This window comes from Tachyglossus aculeatus, chromosome X1, assembly GCF_015852505.1.
Source record: "Tachyglossus aculeatus isolate mTacAcu1 chromosome X1, mTacAcu1.pri, whole genome shotgun sequence".
NCBI classification, from domain to species: Eukaryota; Metazoa; Chordata; class Mammalia; order Monotremata; family Tachyglossidae; genus Tachyglossus; species Tachyglossus aculeatus.
This window is the reverse complement of record NC_052101.1, coordinates 40,367,773-40,394,236: the sequence shown is the minus strand read 5'-3', so window position 1 is coordinate 40,394,236 and position 26,464 is coordinate 40,367,773. Positions and strand designations below refer to the sequence as shown.

General features: G+C 48.7%; 1 protein-coding gene across 1 annotated transcript; it reads right to left on the bottom strand.

The window, feature by feature from the left end:
* Positions 1–16,251: 16,251 nt before the first annotated feature.
* On the bottom strand, positions 16,252–23,669 carry MSX2 (msh homeobox 2). The gene is made up of 2 exons (XM_038739882.1): positions 23,273–23,669; positions 16,252–17,840 (listed from the first exon to the last, which is right to left on the bottom strand). Exons 1-2 carry the CDS (start codon positions 23,583–23,585, stop codon positions 17,416–17,418), a joined length of 738 nt encoding a protein of 245 aa, XP_038595810.1. The 5' UTR covers positions 23,586–23,669; the 3' UTR covers positions 16,252–17,415.
* Positions 23,670–26,464: the final 2,795 nt, after the last annotated feature.

Genomic DNA, 26,464 nt, shown 5'->3' with positions numbered 1-26,464 from the left:
CTCTGTTGCTGAATTGTACTTTCCAAGCACTCAGTATAGTGCTCTGCATACAGTAAGCGCTCAATAAATACGAATGAATGAATGAAAAACTGAGGTACAGGGGAGTTAAGTGACTTGCCCAAGGTCATACAACAGACAAATGGTGAAGCTGGGATTAGAACCCAGGGCCTCTGACTCCCAGTCTCATGGTCTTTCCACTAGGCCATATTGTTGTACTGTACTCTCTTAATCACTTAGAACAGTGCTCTTCTTACCGTAGGTACTCACTAATTACCATTAATTGATTGCAGTGGAACTAGCAGAGAGCAAACGTTCTGCATTTCCATGTGTTCTGGCCCATTTTCATCCCTGCTCTGGCCCGCACTGGGCTTCACGCTGCTACTGAGTTTCTCACATTTGATAATAGCAGCGGTGGGAGTCAGCATTTTTTCAGCTCTTTCTATAAATATAAAATGACTTTTAAAATGAGGAAACCTGGTTCACTTTGAAGTTCATAAAATATCTTACAGTAGATGATTCTTGAAAATACCATAAATGCATTGTCTATGACAAGTTCTCCCAGTGAGCATTTTATTGTGTGCTTATTAGATGAAATTGCCTTTCTTAAATTTGTGTAACAAGAGAAAATAAAGTTGAAAGCACAAAGGGACCAAAGCAAATACCGTCTGGAGTTAAAATCTATAATTGAACCTAAGGAAGTTTAGTCAATTGTGTGTTCGGGACAGAACACAATTGAGAAATTAAGGAGAGGTCTTTCAACAATATTCGTCTGCCTGGTAGAAAATGGTGAAAGCTGGAAGCTCCTCTCTAGACCAGAAGCTTCTTAATAACTATGGTATTTGTTAAGCACTTACTATGTGTCAAGTGCTGTACTGAGCACTGGAGTAGAAACAAGATAAGCAGGTCCCACATGGGGCTCACACTCTATGAAGGAGGGAGATGGATTCCCCTCAGTATCCCCATTTTGCAGATGAGGGAACTAAGGCACAGAGAAGTTAAATGACTTCCCCACGATCACACAGCAGGTAGGGGCAGAGCCGGGATTAGAACACAGCTCCTTTGACTCCAGGGCCTGAGTTCTTTGAACTAAGGAATATGTCTATCGACTCTATTGTCTCATACTCTCTTAAGTGCTTGGTAAACTTAGCCCAGATAAACTAGGGAGCTAAAACTTAGACCACCCCCTCTCTCAGGATCACGCCTGAAGAGTTTTTATTATTCTACCAGTCTCAGCTACAGGAGGGAGAGTCAAGCAGAGGGATACACTTTCCATTCCCAGCTTGGGCGATGGCTAGCGCATAGAAGGTGATCTGCTATAAATCAAAACTCACCTGTGCTGGGCAGCCGAGGCATGGGAGAGAGTTGAGACTCAGTTTACTTCGTGGAATAAGGCAGTGGCAAACCACATCTGTATTTTTACCAAGAAAACTCTACAGATACACTACCAGAACGATTGCAGTTGGAGGAGGGGTGTTCTGGGAGAGACGGGTTGGAAATATCTTAGCATAAAGCAAGACAGAATTTAAGCTAGAGAACTTACAAGATGATGGCCTCAGAAGCCCAGAAGCAGAGAGCTTGTGGATGATCAACTCTTGGGTCTCCTGGGCCCTCTCACTGAAACCCTCCAGGTGGAAATTCAAGCATCTCTCCTCAGGCACGGGTGATGGGAGGCTGGCAAGCACCTCAAACTGGCTGGTGAGCTCTACTTGTTCGAAGACTCACCTGAGATTTATCAAGGAGATCACCTTTAATTGCTAGAGTTGTTGGGCGTCTTTGCTGCAGTGATCATGAGGATAGCAATGTAATTTATTTATTCAATCGTATTTATTGAGCACTTACTGTGTGCAGAGCACTGTACTAAGCGCTTGGGAAGTACAAGTCAGCAACATATAGAGACGGTCCCTACCCAACAACAGGCTCACAGTCTAGAAGGGGGCAATAGGAGTGGTAGTAATAACAGTAGTAGTAGCAGTTAATTGTAGAAGTAGTAATAGTATTTATTAAGCACTTACTATGTATAGAGTACTGTCCTGAACTCTGGGGATGAATGCACAGTGGAAATAGGACATCATCATCAATTGTATTTATTGAGCGCTTACTGTGTGCAGAGCACTGTACTAAGCGCTTGGGAAGTACAAGTTGGCAACATATAGAAACAGTCCCTACTCAATAGTGGGCTCACAGTCTAAAAGGGGGGAATGTTCCCTGTCCCTCAGAGGGCTCACAATCTAAAAATAAAACAGGGAGAGGAGACTGATGACAGATGAAACAAAACACTAAGGCAACATAAAGACTATAACAAAGAACAGTAGGGTACTGTGGCTTGAAGAGCAGAATTTCAGGCTCCTCACAGCTCTTAATTGAGTGAATGAGTTGACGATGGGCCCGGGGAATCTCTCATTCCGGATTACTCTGGGTATTCATTCACCTTTCTGTTTCTAGACGGGAACAAGGATCCATTCAGGATGTGGGTGTGGTCCTTTTATTGTCTCATTCTTTGTCTGATGGAATGGAAAGTTGGTAGTGTCCAGACCTTGTTCTGAACACTTTTTCCTGAGGGAGGGAAGGGAAGCAGTGCAGCCTGGTGGAGACAGCACAGGCCTGGGAGTGGGAGGACTCCCTGTTCTGCCACTTGTCTGCTGTGTGACCCTGGGCAAGTCACTTCACTTCTCTAAACCTCAGTCACCTCACCGGTAAAGTGGGGATTAAGACTGTGAGTCCATGTGAAACATGAACTGTAGCCAACTGATTAGCTTGTTTCTACCCCAGCACTTAAATAGCTGTTACTTAGTAATTTATTTTTATTTATTTATATTAATGTCTGCCTCCCCATCTAGACTGTAAGCAGATAATGTGGGCAGATAATGTGTCTGTTCATTGTCATATTGAACTCTCCCCAGTGCTTAGTGCAGTGCTTTGCATACAGTAAGCATTCAATTAAATACATTTGAAAGAATAAATGATTGAATGAACACTCAGTACAGCACCTAACACGTAGTACGTGCTCAACATATACCATAAAAAAGGAGAATGTTGGAATTAAGCTTTCCCAGTTCTTCATTCCAATCAATTTCCTGTTGCCTCATGCTGTCGAGTTGTGTCCAACCCATAGCAATACCATGGACACATCTCTCCCAGAACACCCTACCTCCATCTGCAATAGTTTTGGAAGTGTCTCCACGGAGTTTTCTTGGTAAAAATACAGAAGTGGTTTACTATTGCCTCCTTTGGCGCAGTAAACTCGAATCTCCACCCTTGATTCTCACCCCTGCCGCTGCTGCCCAGCACAGGTGAATTTTAATTTGTAGCAGATTGTCTTCCACTAACTAGCCACTATCAGTGGTGTTTATTGAACGCTTCCTGTGTGCAGTGCACTTAACTAAGCCCTTATCATTAACAATGACATTAACTCCTTTGCAGAAGCTCAAGTCCCATCAAACTCTGGAGGAAAGTCACCGGTCACAACACTGAGGATTTGGTTAAGATTGACAAGAAATTTCCCTTTGGTTTCATCAACCCCATTGCAAGTCGAGGCAAGAGTTCCAGTGACCAAAGTCATAGGGCCCTGTAAGACGAAGAACCATGTGATGGTCATGGATTCCAATTAACCAGTCAATCAATCGATAGTATTTATTGAGCATTTGCTTTGTGCAACACACTCTAATAAGTCCTTAGAAGAGTACAATAGAATTAACAGATATAATCCCATCCCTTAAGGAGTTTATGAACTACTATGGGAAGAATAATTTACAGATTGGGCCTCTACATGAATTCATTCATTCATTCATTCAATCGTATTTATTGAGCACTTACTGCGTGCAGAGCAGTGTACTAAGCGCTTGGGAAGTACAAGTTGGCAACATATAGAGACGGTCCCTACCCAACAGTGGGCTCATGAGTTGGTAATTAAGCAATGGGGTACGTGAGGTATTTACCAACATGCTATAGGTGGAGGTGAGGATCCAATCCAGTGGAAACAAGCCATGTTGGTCCATAAATTTGTTCTAAGTAGAAAATCTGGCTTAATGATAATAATCATCATAATTATTATTCTATGTATTTTATTTTGTTAATATGTTTTATTTTGTTGTCTGTCTCCCGTTTCTAGAATGTGAGCCCGCTGTTGGGTAGGGACCGTCTCTATATGTTGCCAACTTGTACTTCCCAAGCACTTAGTGCAGTGCTGTGCACACAGTAAGTGCTCAATGAATACGATTGAATGAATGAATTATTATTATAATAATTGTGGTATTTGTTGAGCGCTTACTTTATGCCAAGCACTGTACTAAGCACGGGCGTGGGTACAAGATAATCAGGTCCCACATGGGACTCACAGTCTAAGCAGCAGGGAGGACAGGTATTGAATTCCCATTTTGCAGATGTGGGAACTGAGGCACAGAGAAGTAAAATTACTTGCCCACTGCCACATAGCAGACAAGTGGTGGAGCCGAGATTAGAACCCAGGCCCTCTGACCCCCAGGCCTGTGCTCTTTCCACTAGGCCACACTGCCCCCCAAGTCGGTGAAGTCAACTCCCTTTCACATCTGAAAATAAGGAGCTCCAGAGCAAGAAAGGGAATGTTCTGGCAAAGCCAGAATCCATCCATCCATCCTGGCTTCGCCACATGTCTGCTGTGTGACCTTGGGCAAGTCACTTAACTTCTCAGAGCCTCAGTTACCTCATCTGTAAAATGGGGATGACGACTGTAAGCCCCACGTGGGACAACCTGATCACCTTGTATTCCCCCCAGCGCTTAGAACAGTGCTTTGCACATAGTAAGTGCTTAATAAATGCCAAAAAAATAAAAAATTAAAAAAGCCAGTCCTGGAGAATAGGGGTAGGGGCTCGGGCCAAATTGGAGGCAGTTTCCCACTGAGGAAGGAGAAGATTTCCTGGACATGAGAAAGAGAATTGCAAAAGGAATAGCAGCATGGTCTAGTGGCTGGAGCATGGCCCTGACAAGTGGCAGAGCCAGGATTTGAACCTATGACCTCTGACTCCCAAGCCTGGGCTCTTTCCACTGAGCCACGCTGTTTCTCTTGGATAGATCCAGGGCCTGGGGGTCGAAAATGAGCCCGCTGTTGGGTAGGGACCGTCTCTATATGTTGCCAACCTGTACTTCCCAAGTGCTTAGTACAGTGCTCTGTGCACAGTAAGCACTCAATAAATACGATTGAATGAATTAATGAATGAATGAGTGGCCCTGAGAGTCAGAGGACTTAGGCTGTATTCCAAACTCTGCCCTTTGCCTGCTGTGGTACCTTGGGCATTTAACTTCTCTCTTTCTCAGTTTCCTCATCTGTAAAATGGGGATTAAGTACACGGTCTCCCACCTTAGAAGGGAGTTAATCAATCAATCAGTTGTATTTATTGAGCACTTACTATATGTAGAGCACTGTACTAAGCGCTTGGAAGAGTACAACTTAGAATAGGTATAGACGATCTCTGTTCATAAGGAGCGTAGAGGGTGTGACAGATGGATAGGTACATAGTGTTGGGATCCTATTTGGGATAGGGACTGTGTCTGATCTGCTTATCTTGTAGCTACTCCAGCGCTTAACACAGTGTTTGGGACATAGTAAGTGCTTAACAAATACCACAATTATTATTATGATTTCATTTCTGCCAAATTCTCTTCAGGGCAAGGAATTGCTGGGGAAGTCAAGATGAATATGATGCATTGTTCCCAAGATTCATCGGTAAAGCAGATTAAACATTAAAATAAGCCAATTAAAAATCCTCCTGGGAAATGTAGAGTTTCTCACAGCAAAGACTGTGCCTTGAACCATTTGGGAAGAAAGATTTCCAGGAATAACAATAACAGTAAAGGGAGACCAATTCTCCCAGCGCCTAAGACTATTCCTCCGTGGTTAATAGGCACTTTAGAAGGAGCAGCGACTCCTCCCACTAGAAACCCATCTATTGTATTTGTACTTACATGTGTCCTCACTGCCACAATGCACCCAATCAATCAAGCAATTAATCAATCGATAGCATTAATTGAGTACTTTCTGAATGCAGGGCACTATACTAAGCACTTAGGAGAGTACAGTACTATGAAGTTGTTAGACATGTTCCCTGCCCAAAAGGACAAAACGGCCCAAAAGGCCTGAAAGAGTAAATACAACAGCTTTCCTGGGTGGTGAAGGCCTGCCATCTACCAGGCAGTTAATCAATGAAATTTATTTACTGAGCACCTACTATGTGCAGAAAACTGCATTAAGCCCTTGGGAGAGTACAACAGAGGTGAAAGATAAGATTCCTGCTCTCCAGGAGCTTACAATCAGCCCTCCCCACTTTCAAAGCCCTCCTAAAATCCCACCTCCTCCATATCTTCCCTGACTAATTATCGGCATTCTAAATCTTATCAACCCCTATGAAGCAGTTTTGGGGTTTTTATGTGTTTAGGGTTTTTTATGGCATTTGTTAAGCACTTACTATGTGCCAGGTACTGTACTAAGTGCTGGGATGCTCTACATCCCAATCTCACAGAGGGCTCACCGTTTAAATCCCCACTTTACAGATATATAAAGCCTTGAATTTATTTATTTGTGTCCATCCCAGATACTTGTGAGTACATGGTTATTTGATTTACCATCAAATTGATTTACCATTCAATTTAATTTATTCTGATTCCTCTGCTTGTAAGTATTTCTGTCTCCCCTGTTAGGAATGTAAATTCCTTGCAGGCAGAGAACATATCTTGTGCTTCTGTTATACTTTCCAAGTACTTAATTTAATGCATTGCACTTACTAGGTGTTCAATATGACTCCTATAGATTGATTGATTGATTAATTAAACATGTTTGTTCTGGGGAGATGAGAGATTAATCATGGAAGACCTCCTAGAGAAGATACGATTTCAGAAGGGGTTTCAAGACAGGGAGAGCTGTGGCTTAATATGAAGAGGGAGGGAATTCCAGGCAGTGGAAAAAGCAGGAACAAGACCTTGGGCAAGCCACTTCACTTTTCTGTGCCTCAGTTACCTCATCTGTAAAATGGGGATTAAGACTGTGAGCCCCAAGTGGGACAACTGATCACCTTTTAACCCCCGCCCCCCCCAGAGCTTAGAACAGTGCTTTGCACATAGTAAGCACTTAACAAATACCACCATTATTATTATTATTATTAACGGTGGCAGGAGAAGCAGTGTTGCCTAGTGGGAAGAGCATCGGCCTGAGATTCAGAGGACCTGGGTTCTAATCCCAACTCTGCCAATTGCTTGCTGTGTGACCTTGGGCAAGTCACTTGGCTTTTATGTACCTGTTTCCTCAATTGTGAAGTGGGGATTTTAATGCCCGCTCTCCCTCCTGCTAAAGTGTGGAAGGCTGTGAACCCCAGATTTACCTTCAAACTTCATGAGTCAGAGGGATCTGGGTTCTAGTCCTGACACTGCCACTTGTCTGCTGTGTGACCTTGAGCAAGTCACCTAATTTCTCTGGGACTCGGTTACCTCATCTGTAAAAGAGAAGTGAAGTGACTTGGCCAAGGTCACACTATGAGCCACCCACACCCACACAGAACTCCCTCCCTCCCTCCCAACCCTACGCATTCGCAAACCCATATGTGTGTGTGTGGGAGTGCATGTGCACATACACACACAAACACACACACACTCCACAGTCCCCTGGGTGATCATAGGAGCTGGTTGACTTGGCTGCTGCTTTGGAGGAGACTCTAAATACGTTCTTAGACCAAAGGAGCCAATCGTCAGGAACTAATAATAATGATAATAATAAAAATGGCATCTGTTAAGCACTTACTTTGTGCCAAGCACTATTTTAAGTGCTAGGATAGATACAAGGTAATCAGGTTGGACACAGTCCCTGTCCCACACGGGGCTTCACAATCTTAATCCCCATTTCACGGATGTGGTAACTGAGGCCCAGAGAAGTGAAGTGACTTACCCAAAGTCACACAGGCAGACATGTGGCAGACCTGGAATTAGAATAATAATTATAATTATGGCATTCGTTCAGTGCTTACTATGTGCCCTTCTAGACTGTGAGCCCACTGTTGGGTAGGGACCATCTCTATGTGTTGCCAACTTGTATTTCCCAAGCGCTTAGTACAGTGATCTGCACACAGTAAGCACTCAATAAATATGATTGAATGAATGAATGAATGAATGAATAGGGACTGTCTCTATCTGTTGCCAAATTCTACTTCCCAAGCACTTAGTCCAGTGCTCTGCACACACTAAGTGCTCAATAAATGCGATTGAATGAATGAACGAATGCCAGGCACCGTACTAAGTGCTGGGGAGGATACAAACAAATCATATATTGCAGACTTGTACTTCCCAAATGCTTAGTACAGTTCTCTGCACACAGTAAGTGCTGAGTAAATACGATTGAATGAATGAATGAATGCCAGGCACCGAACTAAGCGCTGTGGAGGATACAAACAAATCATATGTTGCCGACTTGTACTTCCCAAATGCTTAGAACAGTGCTCTGCACACAGTGAGTGCTCAATAAATACGACTGAATGAATGAATGTTGGACAGTCCCCGTCCCACATGGGGCTCACAGTCTGGATCCCCATTTTACGGATGAGGTGGCCGAGGCCCATGGAAGTGAAGTGACTGTCTCAAGGTCACATAGCAGACCAGTGGTGGAGCTGAGAGTAGAACCCAGGTCCTCCTGTAACTACTAGGCCACTCTCCTCCTAGGAGGGAATAATAATAACAATAATAATAATAATAATGGCACTTATTAAGGGCTTACTATGTGCAAAGCACTGTTCTAAGCTCTGGGGAGGTTACAGGTTGATCAGGTTGTCCCACGGGGGGCTCACAGTCTTAATCCCCACTTTCCAGAAGAGGAAACTGAGGCCCAGAGAAGTGAAGTAACTTGCCCAAAGTCACACAGCTGCCCATTGGCAGAGCGGGATTTGAACCCACGACCTCAGACTCCAAAGCCCGGGCTCTCTCCACTGAGCCACGCTGCTTCTCTAAAGGAATCTTTTCTTCCCTTCTCCCCGCTCCAGGAGCGGTGGAACTCCTTCCCTTCCCCGCAGCACATGTATATATGTATATATGTTTGTACATATTTATTACTCTATTTATTTATTTATTTATTTTACTTGTACATATCTATTCTATTTATTTTATTTTGTTAGTATGTTTGGTTTTGTTCTCTGTCTCCCCCTTTTAGACTGTGAGCTCACTGTTGGGTAGGGACTGTCTCTATACGTTGCCAATTTGTACTTCCCAAGCGCTTAGTACAGTGCTCTGCACATAGTAAGCGCTCAATAAATACGATTGATGATGATGATGATGATGAAGGGGACCCGCAGAGAGGCGCGGGAGGGAGGAGGAGTGGGATGCGGATCCAGGTGCTCCAGGATAAGAGGAAGGGGCTGAACTGGGGCGGGGCTGGCCCAACAAAGGCAACAAAGCCAGAGGCGTCCTCCTGGGCTCCAGGGTAATAAGGTTTGCTGGCCGCCCCCCAGCCCCCAGCCCAGCCGGAGCCGCGTGGCCTAGTGGAGCCCCGGCGCTTTAGTCCCGGAAATTAGGGGGGCAGCTTCAAAGCAGAGCCGCGGGGGATGGGAAACACCGGCCGAGTTGTTTAAAACTGTAATGAGGATTGTTTGAGGGACTCCGGGACATCAAAGCGTTTCATCAACAAATAAAAGTTGGGGGTGGGGGCCTTCTCCGATGGCCCCACACAGAGAAGCAGCGTGGCTTAGTAGAAAGAGTCGGTTCTAATCCCGGCTCCTCCGCTTATAACAATAATGGCATTTATTAAGCCCTTACTATGTGCAAAGCACTGTTCTAAGCGCTGGGGAGGTTCCAAGGTGATGAGGTTGTCCCACAGGGGGCTCACAGTCTTCATCCCCATTTTCCAGATGAGGGAACTGAGGCCCAGAGAAGTGAAGTGACTGGCCCAAAGTCACGCAGCTGACAAGTGGCAGAGCTGGGATTGGAACCCATGACCTCTGACTCCAAAGCCCGGGCTCTTTCCATTGATGGCATTGATGCCAATAATAATGATGGCATTTGTTAGGCGCTTACTATGTGCAAAGCGCTGTTCTAAGCGCGGGGGAGGTTCCAAGGTGATCAGGTTGTCCCACAGGGGGCTCACAGTCTTCATGCCCATTTTCCAGACGAGGTAACTGAGGCCTAGAGAAGTGAAGTGACTTGCCCGAAGTCACACAGCTGACAAGTGGCAGAGCTGGGATTGGAACCCATGACCTCTGACTCCAAAGCCCAGGCTCTTTCCACTGTGACCTTCACCTGTGTGACCTTGGGCAAGCCACTTCACTTCTCTGGGCCTCATCTGGAAAATGGGGATGAAGACTATGAGCCTCACGTGGGACAACCTCATTCATTCATTCATTCATTCAATTGTATTTATTGAGCACTTACAGTGTGCAGAGCACTGTACTAAGCGCTTGGAAAGTACAAGTTGGCAACATATAGAGACAGTCCCTACCCAACAGTGGGCTCACAGTCTAGAAGGGGGAGACAGAGAACAAAACCAAACATATTAACAAAATAAAATAAGTAGAATGAATATGTACAAATAAAATAAAGTAATAAATACATACAAACATATATACATATATACAGGTGCTGTGGGGAGGGGAAGGAGGTAAGGCGGGGGGGGATGGAGAGGAGGGGGAGAGGAAGGAGGGGGCTCAGTCTGGGAAGGCCTCCTGGAGGAGGTGAGCTCTCAGTAGGGCCTTGAAGGGAGGAAGAGAGCTAGCTTGGCGGATGTGCGGAGGGAGGGCATTCCAGGCCGGGGGATGACGTGGGAAGTAGATTACCTTTGTATCTATCCCAGTGTTTAGAACAGTGCTTGGCACAGAGTAAGATTTAACAAATACCATTATTATTATTGTTCTGCCCCCATTCCTTCCCTATCCCGTAATAAAAGTAACAGTAATAATTGCATTAGTGATATTTGTTAAGCGCTTACAATGATATTTGTTAAGTGCTTACTATGTGCCAAGCACTGTTCTAAGCACTGGGGTAGATACAAGGTTATCAGATTGTCCCACGTGGGGCTCCCCCTTCTAGACTGTGAGCCCACTGTTGGGTAGGGACCGTCTCTATATGTTGCCAACTTGTACTTCCCAAGCGATTAGTACAGTGCTCTGCACACAGTAAGTGCTCAATAAATATGATTGATTGATTGATTGATTAATCCCTATTTTCCAGATGAGGTAACTGAGGCCCAGAAAAGAGAAGCAGCATGGCTCAATGGAAAGAGCCCGGGCTTGGGAGTCAGAGGTCTTGGGTTCTAATCTCAGCTCTGCCACTTGTCACTTGTGTGCCTTTGGGCGTGTCACTTCACTTCTCTGTGCCTCAGTTACCTCATCTGTAAAATGGGGATTAAGACTGTGAGCTCCACGTGGGACAACCTGATAACCTTGTAGCTACTCCAGCGCTTAGAACAGTGCTTGGCACATAGTAAAAGCTTAACAAATACCACTATATTATTATTATGTCTCCCAACTCTCTTATATTGCACTCTCCCAAGCCCTCTGCACACGGTAAGCGCTCCATAAATACCACTGATTCCTTCCTTCCTTCATTCAAATCGTATTTAAGGAGTGCTTACTGTGTGCAAAGCACTGTACTAAGCGCTTGGGAGAGCACAGTGTACTACCAAACAGACACATTCCTGCCCACAACGAGCTCACAGGCTAGAGGACGAGCTCATGATTGATTCCCGCTTCCAGGAGAGTGGATTGGGCATGTTGTGGGTGGAGAATGGGGTGGAAGAGGTGCCCACTGGATGGATTCGCATGGACCAAGCACGTCGGGAAAAAATGGTTTCGGTGAGGCCCCAAAGTCCAGGGCTGTCCGCAGTCACTGGACCAAGGATGGCTGATAGATACAGCCACCGTGGACATAAGGATGGTGTTGTTGGAAAACTACAATCGCAAAGTATACAGTAAATATACAGTATGTATCATACATTAACTTAACACGGTACACTGAACACATAACCATACTCACAGTGTACACTAGGTACATTATTTAGACACTCGATACGACGCAAATACTGCATGCCCGGTTGGCAGACTTCTATGCACATGCTACATATGAAAGACATTATGCACAGTCTATATTTGGTAAACACTAAACAGGCATGCTACTTTAATAATGATAACGTTGGTATTTGTTAAGCGCTTACTATGTGCTAGGCGCTGGGGTAGATACAAGGTCATCAGGCTGTCCCACGTGGGGCTCCCAGTCTTCATCCCCATTTTACAGACGGGGTAACTGAGGCACAGAGAAGTTAAGTCTTTTAGACTGTGAGCCCATTGTTGGGTAGGGACTGTATATGTTGCCAACTTGTACTTCCCAAGAGCTTAGTACAGTGCTCTGCACACAGTAAGCACTCAATAAATACGATTGATTGATTGATTGATTAAGTGGCATGCCCAAAGTCGCACAGGAGACAAGTGGTGGAGTCGGGATTAGAACCCACGACTTCTGACCCCAAAGCCCGGGCTCTTGCCACTAAGCCACGCTGCGTCTCTACTTTCCCCACGATGCTCACAGTGCCCCGAACATTATTACACTCACCTCATAGGGGTTGCATGGACACTCCTACAAGGGTAATAATGTTGCCAACTTGTACTTCCCAAGCGCTTAGTACAGTGGTCTGCACACAGAAAGCGCTCAATAAATACGATTGAATCAATGCATGAATAATGAACTAAAAATACATCCAAGCTAGAGTGGGCTGTTGTCCAGTCCACCAACACGGAGCCCGTGCGCTACCCACGCGTCCCACAGCGCATCGCTCAGGGTTTGGGAATGCCAATTCCTTTTCGTGATTCTTCACGTTTCCGGGAATCTTCAATTCCCCACCGCGATTCCCGTTCGGAGCCCGGTCTCTGAACGAGGCAAAGAAAAGTTGGCAACGGCCCCTTACCAAGCAGCGCTTGAAGACAACCCTGAAATCGGATTAGGATGGTGATCAGTGGGAAGCGGGTTGAAAGGGCTGAGGAGTCGGTGAATGTCACGTCTCAGCTCCCGGGACGAGGCGGGACACTGGGGAAACTGAGGGCTGCGTTCCCGGAGATCTCCGGAGCCGAAATCCGAGAAATCTGGGGGATTTAGGCCGCTCTCTAAACTACCTTCAGCCCTCTGGACCATGTCCTAGGGGCGGGGTCCATAAGGGTGGGGATGGGGGCGTGGTGAGGCCTCCCCCCTTCCTGGGATTCCAGCTCCAGAAAGAGCTGCTTTTTTGGCTGGGATTGCTCAGGAACGGCGAGGGGCAGGAGGAAAGAGAGCAGGGAATCTGCAGAAGAAAACGTTTAATCGAGGGAATTGGAACTCGATCAGGAAATCCCCTCGCTGGCCCTTCCATCTTGAATTTTCCAAGCGCTTAGGACAGTGCTCTGCACGCAGTAAGCGCTCAATAAATACGATTGAATGAATAACAATAATAATAGTGGCGTTGATTAAGCCCTTACTATGTGCAAAGCACTGTTCTGAGAGCTGGGGAGGTTACAAGGTGATCAGGTTGTCCCACGGGGGGCTCACAGTCTTAATCCCCATTTTCCAGATGAGGGAACTGAGGCTCAGAGAGGTTAAGCAGAAATGGCTCCATGCGGCTACCCTTCACCCTGACTCTGTGGCTGGTGTTTATTCGATTCGTTCATTCATTCTATCCTATTTATTGAGCGCTTACTGTGTGCAAAGCACTGTACTAAGAGCATAATACAGCAACAAAGAGTGACGATCCCTGCCCACAACAAGCTCACAGTCTAGAAGGGGGGGGGGGAGGGGGCTTGGATTGAGGCAGGGAAGTAGGGCGGGAGGGAAAAAAGCAGAACCCAGCCCCGGGAGAAAGCCCGAAAATTACCGCGGAGAGAGGGTTAGACATTGAAAGCGCTTAACAAATATCACTATTGCAATTATTACTGTTACTTTTCTTACGGGGTAGGGAGGGATTTGGGGCAGAACAATAATAATGATGGTATTTGTTAAACGTTCTGTTCTATGTTCTACCCTTCACCCTGACTCTGTGGCTGGTAAAGGACCACAGCAGCGAAAATCATCGGGCTGATTTTGGGGGGGAAATTCCCAAATCCAGGGGTCACAAGGGCGCACACTTTTCAGACTGGGCAGGGGTTCTTGTTGGGGTTATGCGGGGGCAATGTGGATTCTCCAACTGCAACGGGCCAGACATGAAGGTTCTCCCATCCAGGCGGGACGGACCCTGCTCTTCAAAACACTAGGAAGGGACAACTCACCCCAGGCGACTCCTGACCCTTAATTCCCGTCCCTCCCCCTACTCCCGGGCCCGTGATCTCCGAGCTCTGGGTGTCCTGCTCGTGGCACCCGGCCCAGACGCCCTGCTTCTGTCTCAGGGTGGGGAAGAAGCCACTCAATAAATGTCACCAGATCCCAGCTAGGGAGACCGCCGAATTTGGCTACAGAGTGGTGGAGAGGACATTGGCGAGAGAAGGAGAAGAGTAGGAAAAGGGTGGTTGGAAGGCCAGGTTGGAGAAAGGATTGGGTTTGTTGCTGTTTCTCGGGAGGAAAGTGGCCCAACATAATTTGTCGGCCAGTAAATCTGTTCCTCGATTCAGAGCCGCTCCTGGAGCCGGAGACGAGGCAGGAGCCTGCCCTAAACCGGCAGTTCCCCCCAGGAAGTTTTGGGGTGGGGGCCAGGGTTAGCTCCAGGGGCTGGGTGATAAAGTTAGGGCAGGAGGAAAGCCCGGAGGGGCGGGAGGGGGCTGGGATGGCGCGAAGAGGGGTGGTATCTCCGAAAAGGCTATGAGCCCGTTGTTGTGTAGGGATTGTCTCTATCCGTTGCCGAATTGTACTTTGCAAGCGCTTAGACCAGTGCTCTGCACACAGTAAGCGCTCAATAAATGCGACTGAATGAAAAGGCGAAAGCGAAATCAAAAATCATCAACGGCCCTATTTGGGGGCGGGGGTGGGGGGAAGAGTGAAGAGGTGGGAATGCGTAAGAGCTCGTGTACGGGTGCGTTTGTGGGCGAGTCCGCCAGACCCACAAAATCCCCCTGAAATCCCACCTTGTCCAGGAGCTTTTCCTATTAACCTCCACTTTCCGGTGCCGCACCCACGCAACAGCTGTCTTTGCATTTGTGTACGTCTATCGATCTGTGTTAATTCACGACTCTTTAGTCTCCTGTTTTTTTTCCCAAATGGCTTGGAGAGAGAGAAAGAGACAGACACAGAAAGAGAGAGAGAGGTGCGGGGGAGATTGAGGAAAAACGGGTCGGAAGAATTTAGAGCTAAGGAATTAATCCCTCGTGCGTCCAGGACACGAACTTCATTTAGCCGGCGGTGGCCAAAATCCCAGTTCATCCCGATCTCTGGACCAAGCGCTTAGAACAGTGCTTTGCACATAGTAAGCGCTTAATAAATGCCATTATTATTATTAAGTACGGTTCCCTTTTCCCGGACAGAGAAAAGCAGCGTGGCTTAGTGGAAAGAGCCCGGGCTTGAAAGTCGGAGGACGTGGGTTTTAATCCCGGCTCCGCCACTTGCCTGCTGTGTGACCTTGGGCAAGTCACTTAACTTCTCTATGCCTCAGTTACCTCAACTGTAAAATGGGGATTAAGAATGTGAGCCCCACGTGGGACAACCTGATTACCCTTATCCCCGGTGCTTAGAATAGTGCTTGGCGCATAGAAAGAGCTTAACAAATACCATCATTATTATTATTATATTCTCTACTACTTGCCTCCTTCCCGATTGATGCGTGGACGGTTTGGTGTCACGATGAGTGGGCAAGTCCGGGCAGAAAAAGGGAATCGACTCGTTCAAGGAAAAGTTCGTCCGAGCCCGATTGTGTCCCAGGCTGGAATCTGAGCCTTCCCCAGGTTCCAGCTCCGAGGAAAAGGCTCCGGTTGCGACGTCTCTGGGGTCTTTCCCCAGGAGAACTAATCTCGGATGGAGGGCAGAGGCATACCCACCCTCTCCCACACCCACGCAAATCGCGAATTTTCTCCACCTGTTCGAGGGTTGCTCTTCCTGGCAGGAGGCCGCTAAACCTGGCCTCAAGAAGCCTCCCCCAACCCCAATTCGGGGCACAGCTGAATGTCTGATTGTCGGGCCTCCTCTAGTATACCGGATCTGTCCTGGCTCTGCATATTTAACATTTCTTTCACTAAACTTTCTCCAGAGGCCGTCCGGGATAGCTTGTCACCCGGGATAGCTGGTCAACCGGGACTCCACTTTTCCTACCTCGGACTCGAATAGGGGGAACTTCCCTACAAGAACAGCAGCGCGGACCACCCGGGCGCAATTAAACAAGATTTAATTTAATTTGAAATATGAGATAACAAATAATAACTCTTCAATAAAATATATAAAATGGTACACGCTGCCCCTTTCAGAGGGGAGGGTGGTGGGGAAAGAAGAGAGGAGCAGCGTTCCCGGCTGTTAAATAACCCTTGTCTTCTAGATGTCTGCCATTCACTCACTCACACACACAAGCACGCACACACGCGAGAACGGTTCTCTCTCTGCCTGGATTTGTTAGTATTTATTCCATCGTCCGCTTCTGCATTTAGACACCAGTTACAGGCTATTCCACCCGTGAAACTAAGACGGAAAACGTTTCTCTGCTCGGTCGACCCTTGCTAGACTTGATCTCTGGCGAAAACTATTTTCTTCCTGGGCCCTTTGGCCTCTCCATTTCCTTCCACATCAGGCCTAGCCCCGGGAAACTCGTCAAACCCAGCAGCCTCTCGGCCAAGTTGACCGGGCTCCTTTTCTCTCCCCCAACCTGCACCCCTCGCCGGCGCTGGGCCTGGGGTATTTTTGTCACACAAACCCTTCTGTGTCCTGCGGAGGGGCAGGTGTCTGAGCTAGAGAGTCAGTGACCTTTCCTGCTTCCCCACATCCAAATGCAGGACGTCCTCCACCTTTCCTTCGGGACTCCCTCGACTCTGTTTTCTTCCTATTTCTAATACTCATCTGTTTGGTATAAAGAAAGCCCCTTCGCACGTTTAAATCCCTAATTAGTTGCGACGAGGCTCATTCTTGCAAATGGTTCATCCCACTTAAAACACACAAGCCTCGGCACAGCCTTTAGAAAGGTGAGACAAAGAGGAAAGAAAAAGAAATCTGCCTTCAAAATGTTTGGAGTGGGGTTCCCCGGTGCAGTATAAAATGTGTCTCCTGTACTCCGCCTATTTATATATAAACAGCTTTGGGGATCAGTCTCGTGAAGGGGGGTTGCCAGCTTGTCAACAGTGGCCACTGAGAAGCAGGGCTCAGGCGTGGGTCACTAGCCCAGCCTCCTCCCTCTGCTGTCCCTGGGCTGGCCCAGCCCACGCAGACCCAGGTTCGGTTCCGTTTCCCCCACCCCCTTGGGGGTAGGGGAAGTGAGGGAGGTGAAAATGAAGAGAAACCCAAGCCCATCCTGCCCGAAGTTTCCGGGACCATCCTTCCATTTCAGGATGGCTTTAGGACAAGTGGTACATGCTGTATCCTACCGGCGTGGCATAGAGGCCCACGGGTGGAATGGGAAGCATGGGTCTGTGGAAGGGGTAGGAAGCACCATACAGGGAGGCCGCTTGAAGGGGTGAACTGACGGGAAAGGGCAGGCTGAAACCCGACGGCAATATGGGCTTCGCGGCCATTTTCAGCTTTTCCAGTTCCGCCTCCTGCAGCCGCTTGGCCTTGGCCCTCCGGTTCTGGAACCAGATTTTGACCTGCGTCTCGGTGAGGCACAGGGAGCTGGAGAACTCGGCGCGCTCGGCGATGGACAGGTACTGTTTCTGGCGGAATTTGCGCTCCAGGGCCAGCAGTTGGGAAGTGGTGAAGGGTGTCCGGGGCTTCCGGTTGGTCTTGTGCTTCCTCAGGGTGCAGGTGGTGGGACTCAGGTGTCCTGCAGGAGGGGGACCAGAAGAGGGGGAGAGGGTTAGTGGAAACAGACACTGTCTTTGCTTCCCTAAGCAAAAGTGGTTCCTCATCTGCCTCCTTCGCTAGGTAACGGGGGAGTCGCCGAACATAAAAGTGCTCGTGGAGAACGACCCCTCCCCAACCCCTCACTCCCATCCCCTGCTACACATAATAATAATAATAATGGCATTTATTAAGCGCTTACTATGTGCAAAGCACTGTTCTAAGCTGGGGAGGCTACAAGGTGATCAGGTTGTCCCACGGGGGGCTCACAGTCTTAATCCCCATTTTACAGATGAGGTAACTGCGGCACAGAGAAGTGAAGTGACTTGCCCAAAGTCACACAGCTGACAAGTGGCGGAGCTTGTATTGACAAGTGCACATGTCTGTGAACATCTCCCAAACATTTCCCAGGTGGTCTCTGGCTACCGGCTGCCTTTCTTGGCTACTGGGATGCGGCTCCAACTCGGCTGGGCAGGCCGTCCTGCAGTTTTGAAGCCATCTTTTTTTTTTTTTTGTAAGGTTTTTGGTAAGTGCTTACTATGTGCCTTGCACCGTACTAAGCACTGGGGTAGATACAAGCTGGTCAGATTGGAAACGGTCCCTGTCCCGCATGGGGCTCACAGTTGTAATCCCCATTTTACAGATGAGGTAACTGAGGCACAGAGAAGTGAAGTGATTTGCCCAAAGTCACACAGCTGACAAGTGGCAGATCCTTCTGACTCCCAGTCCTGTGATCTATCCACTAAGCCAGGCTGCTTCGCATCGTGGGGGGGAACGCGGGGGTCTGTGTCAGCTGGCTGGACGTGGAGTGGCAGCGCGGGACAGACGGGATCCGGGCCTTGCTCCGTGTGGGCTCGACCGCGCTGGACATGGGATATGTGGTGGACACCCACTCTTGGCAGAGGGGGAAGCGACTGAGCGTCTGTTGGGAGTCCTGCTGATCCCCAAATAGGTGGCTGTGGCGGCTAATCCCAATTCCCACGCGGGAATGCGGCATTTCTTGTTTAGTCGGTCGGTCCTGGAACGCTGAGCCCCCGAGGCGGAGTCACACGAATCCACCCGGCCTCTTCCCCCGACAGCCCGGCCCCAGGCAAGGTTGCCCCGTCGGTCCTGGGGGAGATGATTGCCTCTGGGTCTCCCGCCAGCCTTCCCAAGGGGAATCATGGAGGATGCGGCATGGAAAGTTGGGGTGGGGATGGAGGCCCCAGGAGGCTGCCGGCACAAAAACATTGACCTGATCCCGGCTGCGGCGAAAGATGAGCAGCGTGGTTTATTGGAAAGAATACGGTCTTGGGAGTCGGAGGATGTGGGTTCTAATCCCGGCTCTGCCACTCATCTGCTGTGTGACCTGGGGCAAGCCACTTCACTGCCCTGTGCCTCTGTTCCCTCCTCTATAAAATGGGGGTGAAGACTGTGAGCCCCACGTAGGACAACCTGATTACCTTGCATCTACCCCAGCACTTAGAACAGTGCTTGGCACATAGTAAGCACTTAACAAATACCATTATTATTATTATTATTATTATTATTATTATTATTATTATTATTATTATTATCTGGTCCTGGCATCCTGCCCACCCCGCCCCTCCCTTCCGGACCCGACCTACCCACCCCGGCCTGGTCACCGGCCATGACCTCCGGGATCTGTTCTGCATGGCCTGATAACAAAAGTACAGGTATGGGAGTCAGAGGACGTGGGTTCTAATCCCACTCTGCCACTTGTCTACTGTGTGACCTTGGGTAAGTCACTTTTTAAATGGCATTTATTAAACGCTTACTATGTGCAAAGCACTGTTCTAAGCGCTGGGAGGTTACAAGGTGATCAGGTTGTCCCACGGGGGGCTCACAGTCTTAATTCCCATTTTACAGATGTGGTAACTGAGGCACAGAGAAGTTAAGTAACTTGCCCAAAGTCACACAGCTGACAAGTGGCAGAGCCGGGACTTGAACCCATGACCTCTGACTCCAAAGCCCGTGCTCTTTCCACTGAGCCACGCTGCTTCTCAATTCATTTCTCTGGGCCTCAGTTAACCCATCGGTACAATGGGGATGAAGACTGTGAGCCCCACGTGGGACAACCTGATTACCTTGCATCTACCCCAGCGCTTAGAACAGTGCTTGGCACGTAGTAAACGCTTAATAGCATAATTGTAATTATTATCATTATTCTGGACCCTACTCTTTCCACGGCATCTTGTCCCGAGGAGTTGTTCGGTGAACCCCCGGGGTTAGAGCAGTTCCAGGGGCTGAAGGGAGGAGGGGGCGTCCTCCGGGACCCCTCCCAGCGAAAATGGGGCCTGGGGTCGCTCTGACGGGAGACAACAGGGACTGATCACGTGACAGTGCTAAGCGCTTAGTACAGTGCTCTGCACACAGTAAGCGCTCAATAAACACGATTGATGATGATGACGACCCGCAGGGCCGCACCGTGTGCCCGGCCCCGGGACCTAGTTTAATCGGTTCCCGTCCCCCTTCTGCCCCCAATCCACATCCCAACTCTTCCTCCAAGATTTGAGCTGTGCCAGGGATTGGGAAGAGAGCAGTGGAAAGGAAAGGAAGTCCCGTGTGAGTCAGGGCCAGGTTTCATCTGGTGTTTTGTATTCACCCCGGCGCTTAGCACAGAGGATGATTAAGTGATGCACTTAATCATTATCATTATCAGCGATGATTGCGCTTATTTATTAAGTGCTTACTCTATGCCAGGCACTATTCTAATCGCCTTAGTAGGTACAAAACAATCAGATCAGACCCAGAAAAGACCCTTCACACCTTCTCTTAACTACCGCCTCCCCACTTTATAATCTCACAAACACACACACACACACACACACACAAACACAATGATTGTCATAACTACACATTGTCACACACCCGGTCCCATGCATTCACATTGACACCCACCCTCTCAAATACGCATTACCACACGAATGTCACACATTTACAAGCCGCATGCAAACTCACACATACTGACAGAGACACACCGCTCCTCACACGGGCAAAAAACACACTCGGTAATCCAGACACTGCCGCACACTCACACATCGTTACACATAATCAGTTCACAAGTTGTCCCAGACGTACCAACGCACATTGTCACAGATAAACTGACACGCGCAGCCACACGCACTCACTCGGACGAAAGGGCGAGCATGGAAGGGGGCTGCAGGGCTGGCTCGCAGGCTTTTGGGGAAGCAGTGTGGCTTAGTGGAAAAATAATAATAATGATGATGGCATTTATTAAGCGCTTACTATGTGCAAAGCACTGTTCTAAGCGCTGGAAGAGCCCGGGTTTGGGAGTCAGAGATCGTGGATTTCCAATCCCGGCTCTGTCACTTGTCAGCTGTGGATTTTGGGGCAGTCTTTTAACTTCTCTGTGCCTCGGCTACCTCGTCTGTAAAATGAGGATGAAGACTGTGAACCCCATGTGGGACAATTTGATGACCTTGTATCTCCCCCAGCGCTTAGAATAGTACTTGGCACAAAGTAAGAGCTTAAAAATGTCATTATTATTATTAACCGCATCCTCTGCGTGGATGTCGGCCGTATCTGAAGTCACAGGTGTTGAGGAGGGGTCTTCCCCATCCACCCACCCAACCCGGCTTTGAGTTTCCGAATGTGCTTGGGACTGCAACGTGTCTGTGACCCTCTGCCTGTTTCCGTGCCCGTCTGCCTGCAATGTGCGACTTTTATACTAAACACAAACTAATTGGAAAGACGAATTGGGCCCTCCCAGTGGACCGCTCAGAAGCCCAAAGACCTTTCGGGGTTCCAAGGCACGGTCGGCGGAGTTTCTGATCGGCGGCCCTGAGCGGCGACCTGGGTTTCGCCTGTGAGCCCAAACCGACAAACCCAAACTTTCCTTTCGCCCTTCCCTTCTCCGGGCTTGTGATTTCACCAAAAGGGCGAGGGTCGATGGCCTCTCCCCCGGCCCAGCGCTTAGAACAGTGCTTTGCACATAGTAAGCGCTTAATAAATGCTATTATTATTATTATTATTATTATTATTATTATTATTATAAAGACGGATTATTCTTCCGTGGGGTCCGGGAGGATGGGGCAGCCCGGGCCACACCGCGATTTCTCAAGCATCAGCCTTAATAATAATGATGATAATAATAATAATGATGGTATTCGTTAAGCAATTCCTATGTGCCAAGAGGTGGGATAAACACACGGTTATCAGTTTGGCCCACCTGGGGCTCACAGTGTTAATCCCCATTTTACAGATGAGGTAAGTGAGGCACAGAGAAGTTAAAAGACGGGTCCCAAATCCACCGTTTACCAGTGGTGGAGCCGGGATTATTCAATTCATTCATTCGTTCAATCGTATTTATTGAGCACTTACTGTGTGCAGAAGCGCTTGGGAAGTACAAGTTGGCAACATATAGAGACGGTCCCTACCCAACAGTGGGCTCACAGTCTAGAAATTAGATTAGATTAGAATCCACGACCTCTGACTCCCAAATCCGGGCTCCTTCCACTAAAACACGCTGATTCCTCGGGCCTTCCCCGGGCATCACGCCTTAATCTTCCTCTCCAAGGAATTTGGTTTAGCCCCGTCCCCCAGCCGGGGGTAATAATAATGATGGCATTTGTCAAGCGCTCACTCTGTCTCAAGCACTGTACTAAACGCTGGGGGGGATACAAGGTAATCAGGTTGTCCCCCATGGGGCTAACAGTCTTAATCCCCATTTTACAGATGAGGTAACTGGGGCACAGAGAAGTTGTGCCCAAAGTCACACAGCAGACAGGTGGCGGAGTAGTCCTCGAGCTTGGGCGACCGGAGTTGGGGAGGCGGTAGCCAAAAATGATCGTGTTTGGTTTAGCCCCGTCCCCCAGCCGGGGGTAATAATAATGATGGCATTTGTCAAGCGCTCACTCTGTCTCAAGCACTGTACTAAACGCTGGGGGGGGGGGATACAAGGTAATCAGGTTGTCCCCCATGGGGCTAACAGTCCTAATCCCCATTTTTACAGATGAGGTAACTGGGGCACAGAGAAGTTGTGCCCAAAGTCACACAGCAGACAGGTGGCGGAGTAGCCCTCGAGCCTGGGCGACCGGAGCTGGGGAGGCGGTAGCCAAAAATGATCGTGTTGCGGGGGGGAAGTCATCATCATCATCATCAATCGTATTTATTGAGCGCTTACTGTGTGCAGAGCACTGTACTAAGCGCTTGGGAAGTACAAGTTGGCAAGTCCTGGATTGACCCAGAACTGGGGCAGTTAGTCTGCCCTTCCCCAGACGCAACACTCTCACACCCCCTTACGCAGCACAACCCAAAACGGGCAGGCACACACACACGGACCCACGTCCACACCTTCCACCTCTCCATCCTACACCGGCAGGGCGGGCCTCGTCCTATTTCCCGGTGGACCAGGATTTTCACACACGCGGGGCGGTGGCGTCCAGTACTCACTCGGCGGAGGGGAGTAGCGTGCCGCCTCCTGCATCCAAGGCGCCCCATCCTCGGAGTTCTCCGACTTGACGGACGCCGCGGCCGGAGTCTGTGGAAGCCTCCCGGAGCCGGGCCCCGGCCTGGACGGGCCCAGCCCGGCGCCGTCCCCCCCGGGGAGCGGGGGAGACACCTCCCTGACCGGTTTCTTGTCGGACATGAGAGCCTCCACGCTGAACGGCAGGCTGGACACTTTGACCGGCCGGTCCTCGGCCTTGGAGGACGGTGGGTCCTCGTCGGAGGACACGCTGTCCCGCGCATTAGGGGGAGAAGTCATGGCTGAGTGGTCCAGTGTCGCCCACCCCCTGGCCCTCTGGCGACCCGGGCCGCCTCCCAACTGGACTCCCCTCGTCCTCTCCCCTTCCCCTCCGAGACTCGACTATGCCGAGGGGGAGCGGGACGTTGCCGTTTCCTCCTTTGGGAAGTTCAAGAAACTCCTCCCTTCCAATCCCAGGCCTCATCTGGGGGTGACGCGACAGGGCTTCTCCTCTAATTGGCCGTCGGGAGGGGCAGGGGACCTTTATTTTGGGGAGGGGATTTGAAAATAAATTAGGAGTTAATTACCTGAGCGGCAACCCGAGCCGTGTCATTAGTGATCCCTCCGGGCCTGGAACGGAACCAACATTGAAAAGTCACCCGGTAATTAGGGCCGGTCCTTTAATTACAACCTGATGACCCTGTATCTCCCCCCACCACCACCACCAGCGCTTAGAACAGTATTAACAAATACTTCCCAAGCGCTTAGTACAGTGCTCTGCGCTCGATAAATACGATTGATTGATTGATACGATTGATTGAATGAATGCAATACCATCATCGTTATTATTATTATTTAAAAAGGGCCCCCGCTCTGCTCTAGTCCGGACCCCCGGCTCTCGAAAGCAGCCCGGCTGCTTCTCCAGCCTCTCCCCGAACCCCGGCATCAATCAATCAATCGGATTTATTGAGCGCTTACTGTGTGCAGAGCACTGTACTAAGCGCATGGGAAGTACAAGTTGGCAACATATAGAGACACTCCCTACCCAACAGTGGGCTCACCCCCTCGGGGTCCCCACTGTCCCCCCGAAGAGAGAAGCTGTGACCCCCTCCTTTTGGGCCGGGGGGTTTGGCCGGGAGGGACCTTGGAAAGTGGGGGCGGTTCATTCAGTCGTAATTCATTCGATCCTATTTATTGAGCGCTTACTACTAATTAAGAATAATAATTATGGTATTTGTTGAGCGCTTACTAGGTTGCCAAGCGCTGTTCTAAGCACTGGGTAAACACAAGGTAATCAGGTTGTCCCACGTGGGGCTCACAGTCCCAATCCCCATTTTGCAGATGAGGTAACTGAGGCATAGAGGATAATAATAATAATAATGGCATTTGTTAAGCGCTTACTAAGTTCCAAGCACTGTTCTAATCACTGAGGTAAACACAAGGTAATCAGATTGTCCCACGTGGGGCTCACAGTCGCAATCCCCATTTTACAGATGAGGTAATTGAGGCATAGAGAATAATAATAATGGCATTTGTTAAGCGCTTACTAAATTCCAAGCACTGTTCTAAACACTGGGGTAAACACAAGGTAATCAGATTGTCCCACGTGGGGCTCACAGTCTCAATCCCCAATTTACAGATGAGGTAACTGAGGAATAGAGAAGTTAAGTGACTTGCCCAAGGTCACACAGACTAGTGGCAGAGCCGGGATTAGAGCCAATGACCTCTGACTCCCAAGTCGGTGCTCTTTCCACTATGCCACGTACAGAGCACTGTACTAAGCGCTTGGAAAGTACAATGCAGCATGGCTCAGTGGAAAGAGCACGGGCTTTGGAGTCAGAGGTCATGGGTTTGAATCCCAGCTCCATCACATGTCTGCTGTGTGACCTTGGGCAAGTCACTTCACTTCTCTGAGCCTCAGTTACCTCATCTGTAAAATGGGGATGAAGACTGTAAACCCCGCATGGGACAACCTGATCACCTTGTATCCTCCCCAGCGCTTAGAACAGTGCTTTGCACATAGTAAGCGCTTAACAAAAGCCATCATCATCATCATACAGCAATAAAGACAGACAATACCTGCCCACAATGGGCTTACAGTATAGAGGGGGGCAGAGACAGACATCAAAACGAGCATGGCTCAGTGGAAAGAGCTCGGGCTTTGGAGTCAGAGGTCAGGGGTTCAAATCCTGGCTCCACCAGTTGTCAGCTGTGTGACTTTGGGCAAGTCACTTAACTTCTCTGGGCCTCAGTTACCTCATCTGGAAAATGGGGATTAAGACTGTGAGCCACCCATGGGACAACCTGATCACCTTGTAACCTCCCCAGCGCTTAGAACAGTGCTTTGCACATAGCAAGTGCTTAACAAATGCCATTATTATTATTATTATTATTATTATTATTATTATTATTATTATTATTATTCGGAGTCCCTTGGGAACCACAGGAAAGCTAGACTGGCCCCCGGACCCCAAAATCATCGGAGAAAACTTGTCCATCCCGGGCCCCAAACCCCTCTAGCAGTCCAGCCAGCTCCAGGCCCTGGGCAGAGCGGCGGATGGGGTCTATCCGGGTGGGCCAACCGGAGGAGGCGTCCGGGTTTGTGGCCTAGTGACAGGAGCATGGTTTTGGAAGTCAGGGGATGCGGATTATAATCCCGGCTCCACCACTTGTTTTACTGTGTGACCTTGGGCAAATCACAACTGCTCTGTGCCTCAGTTACCTCATTTGTAAAATGGGGATTAAGACTGTGAGCCCCAGTGAGCCCTGACTACCTTGGATCTACCCCAGTGCTAGAGAAGCATGGTGGCTCAGTGGAAAGAGCCCGGGCTTTGGAGTCAGAGGTCAGGAGTTCAAATCCCGGCTCTGCCAATTGTCAGCTGTGTGACTTTGGGCAACTCACATAACTTCTCTGTGCCTGTTAACTCATCTGTAAAATGGGGATTAAGATTGTGAGCCCCATGTGGGACAACTTGATTGCCTTGTATCCCCCACCCCCACCCCCAGAGTTTAGAGCAGTGCTTTGCACATAGTAAGAGCTTAACAAATACCATCATTATTATTAGAACAGTACTTGACATATAGTAAGCACTTCTCCCCGCCTTACCTCCTTCCCCTCCCCACAGCACCTGTATATATGTATATATGTTTGTACGTATTTATTACTCTATTTATTTATT

Coding starts and splice junctions, on each gene's coding strand:
- MSX2 (XM_038739882.1), bottom strand. CDS start 23,585: ATGACTTCTCCCCCTAATGCGCGGGACAGCGTGTCCTCCGACGAGGAC. Junction 17,841..23,272: donor ACGCTACTCCCCTCCGCCGA/GTGAGTACTGGA, acceptor CCCCTCCTGCAG/GACACCTGAGTCCCACCACC.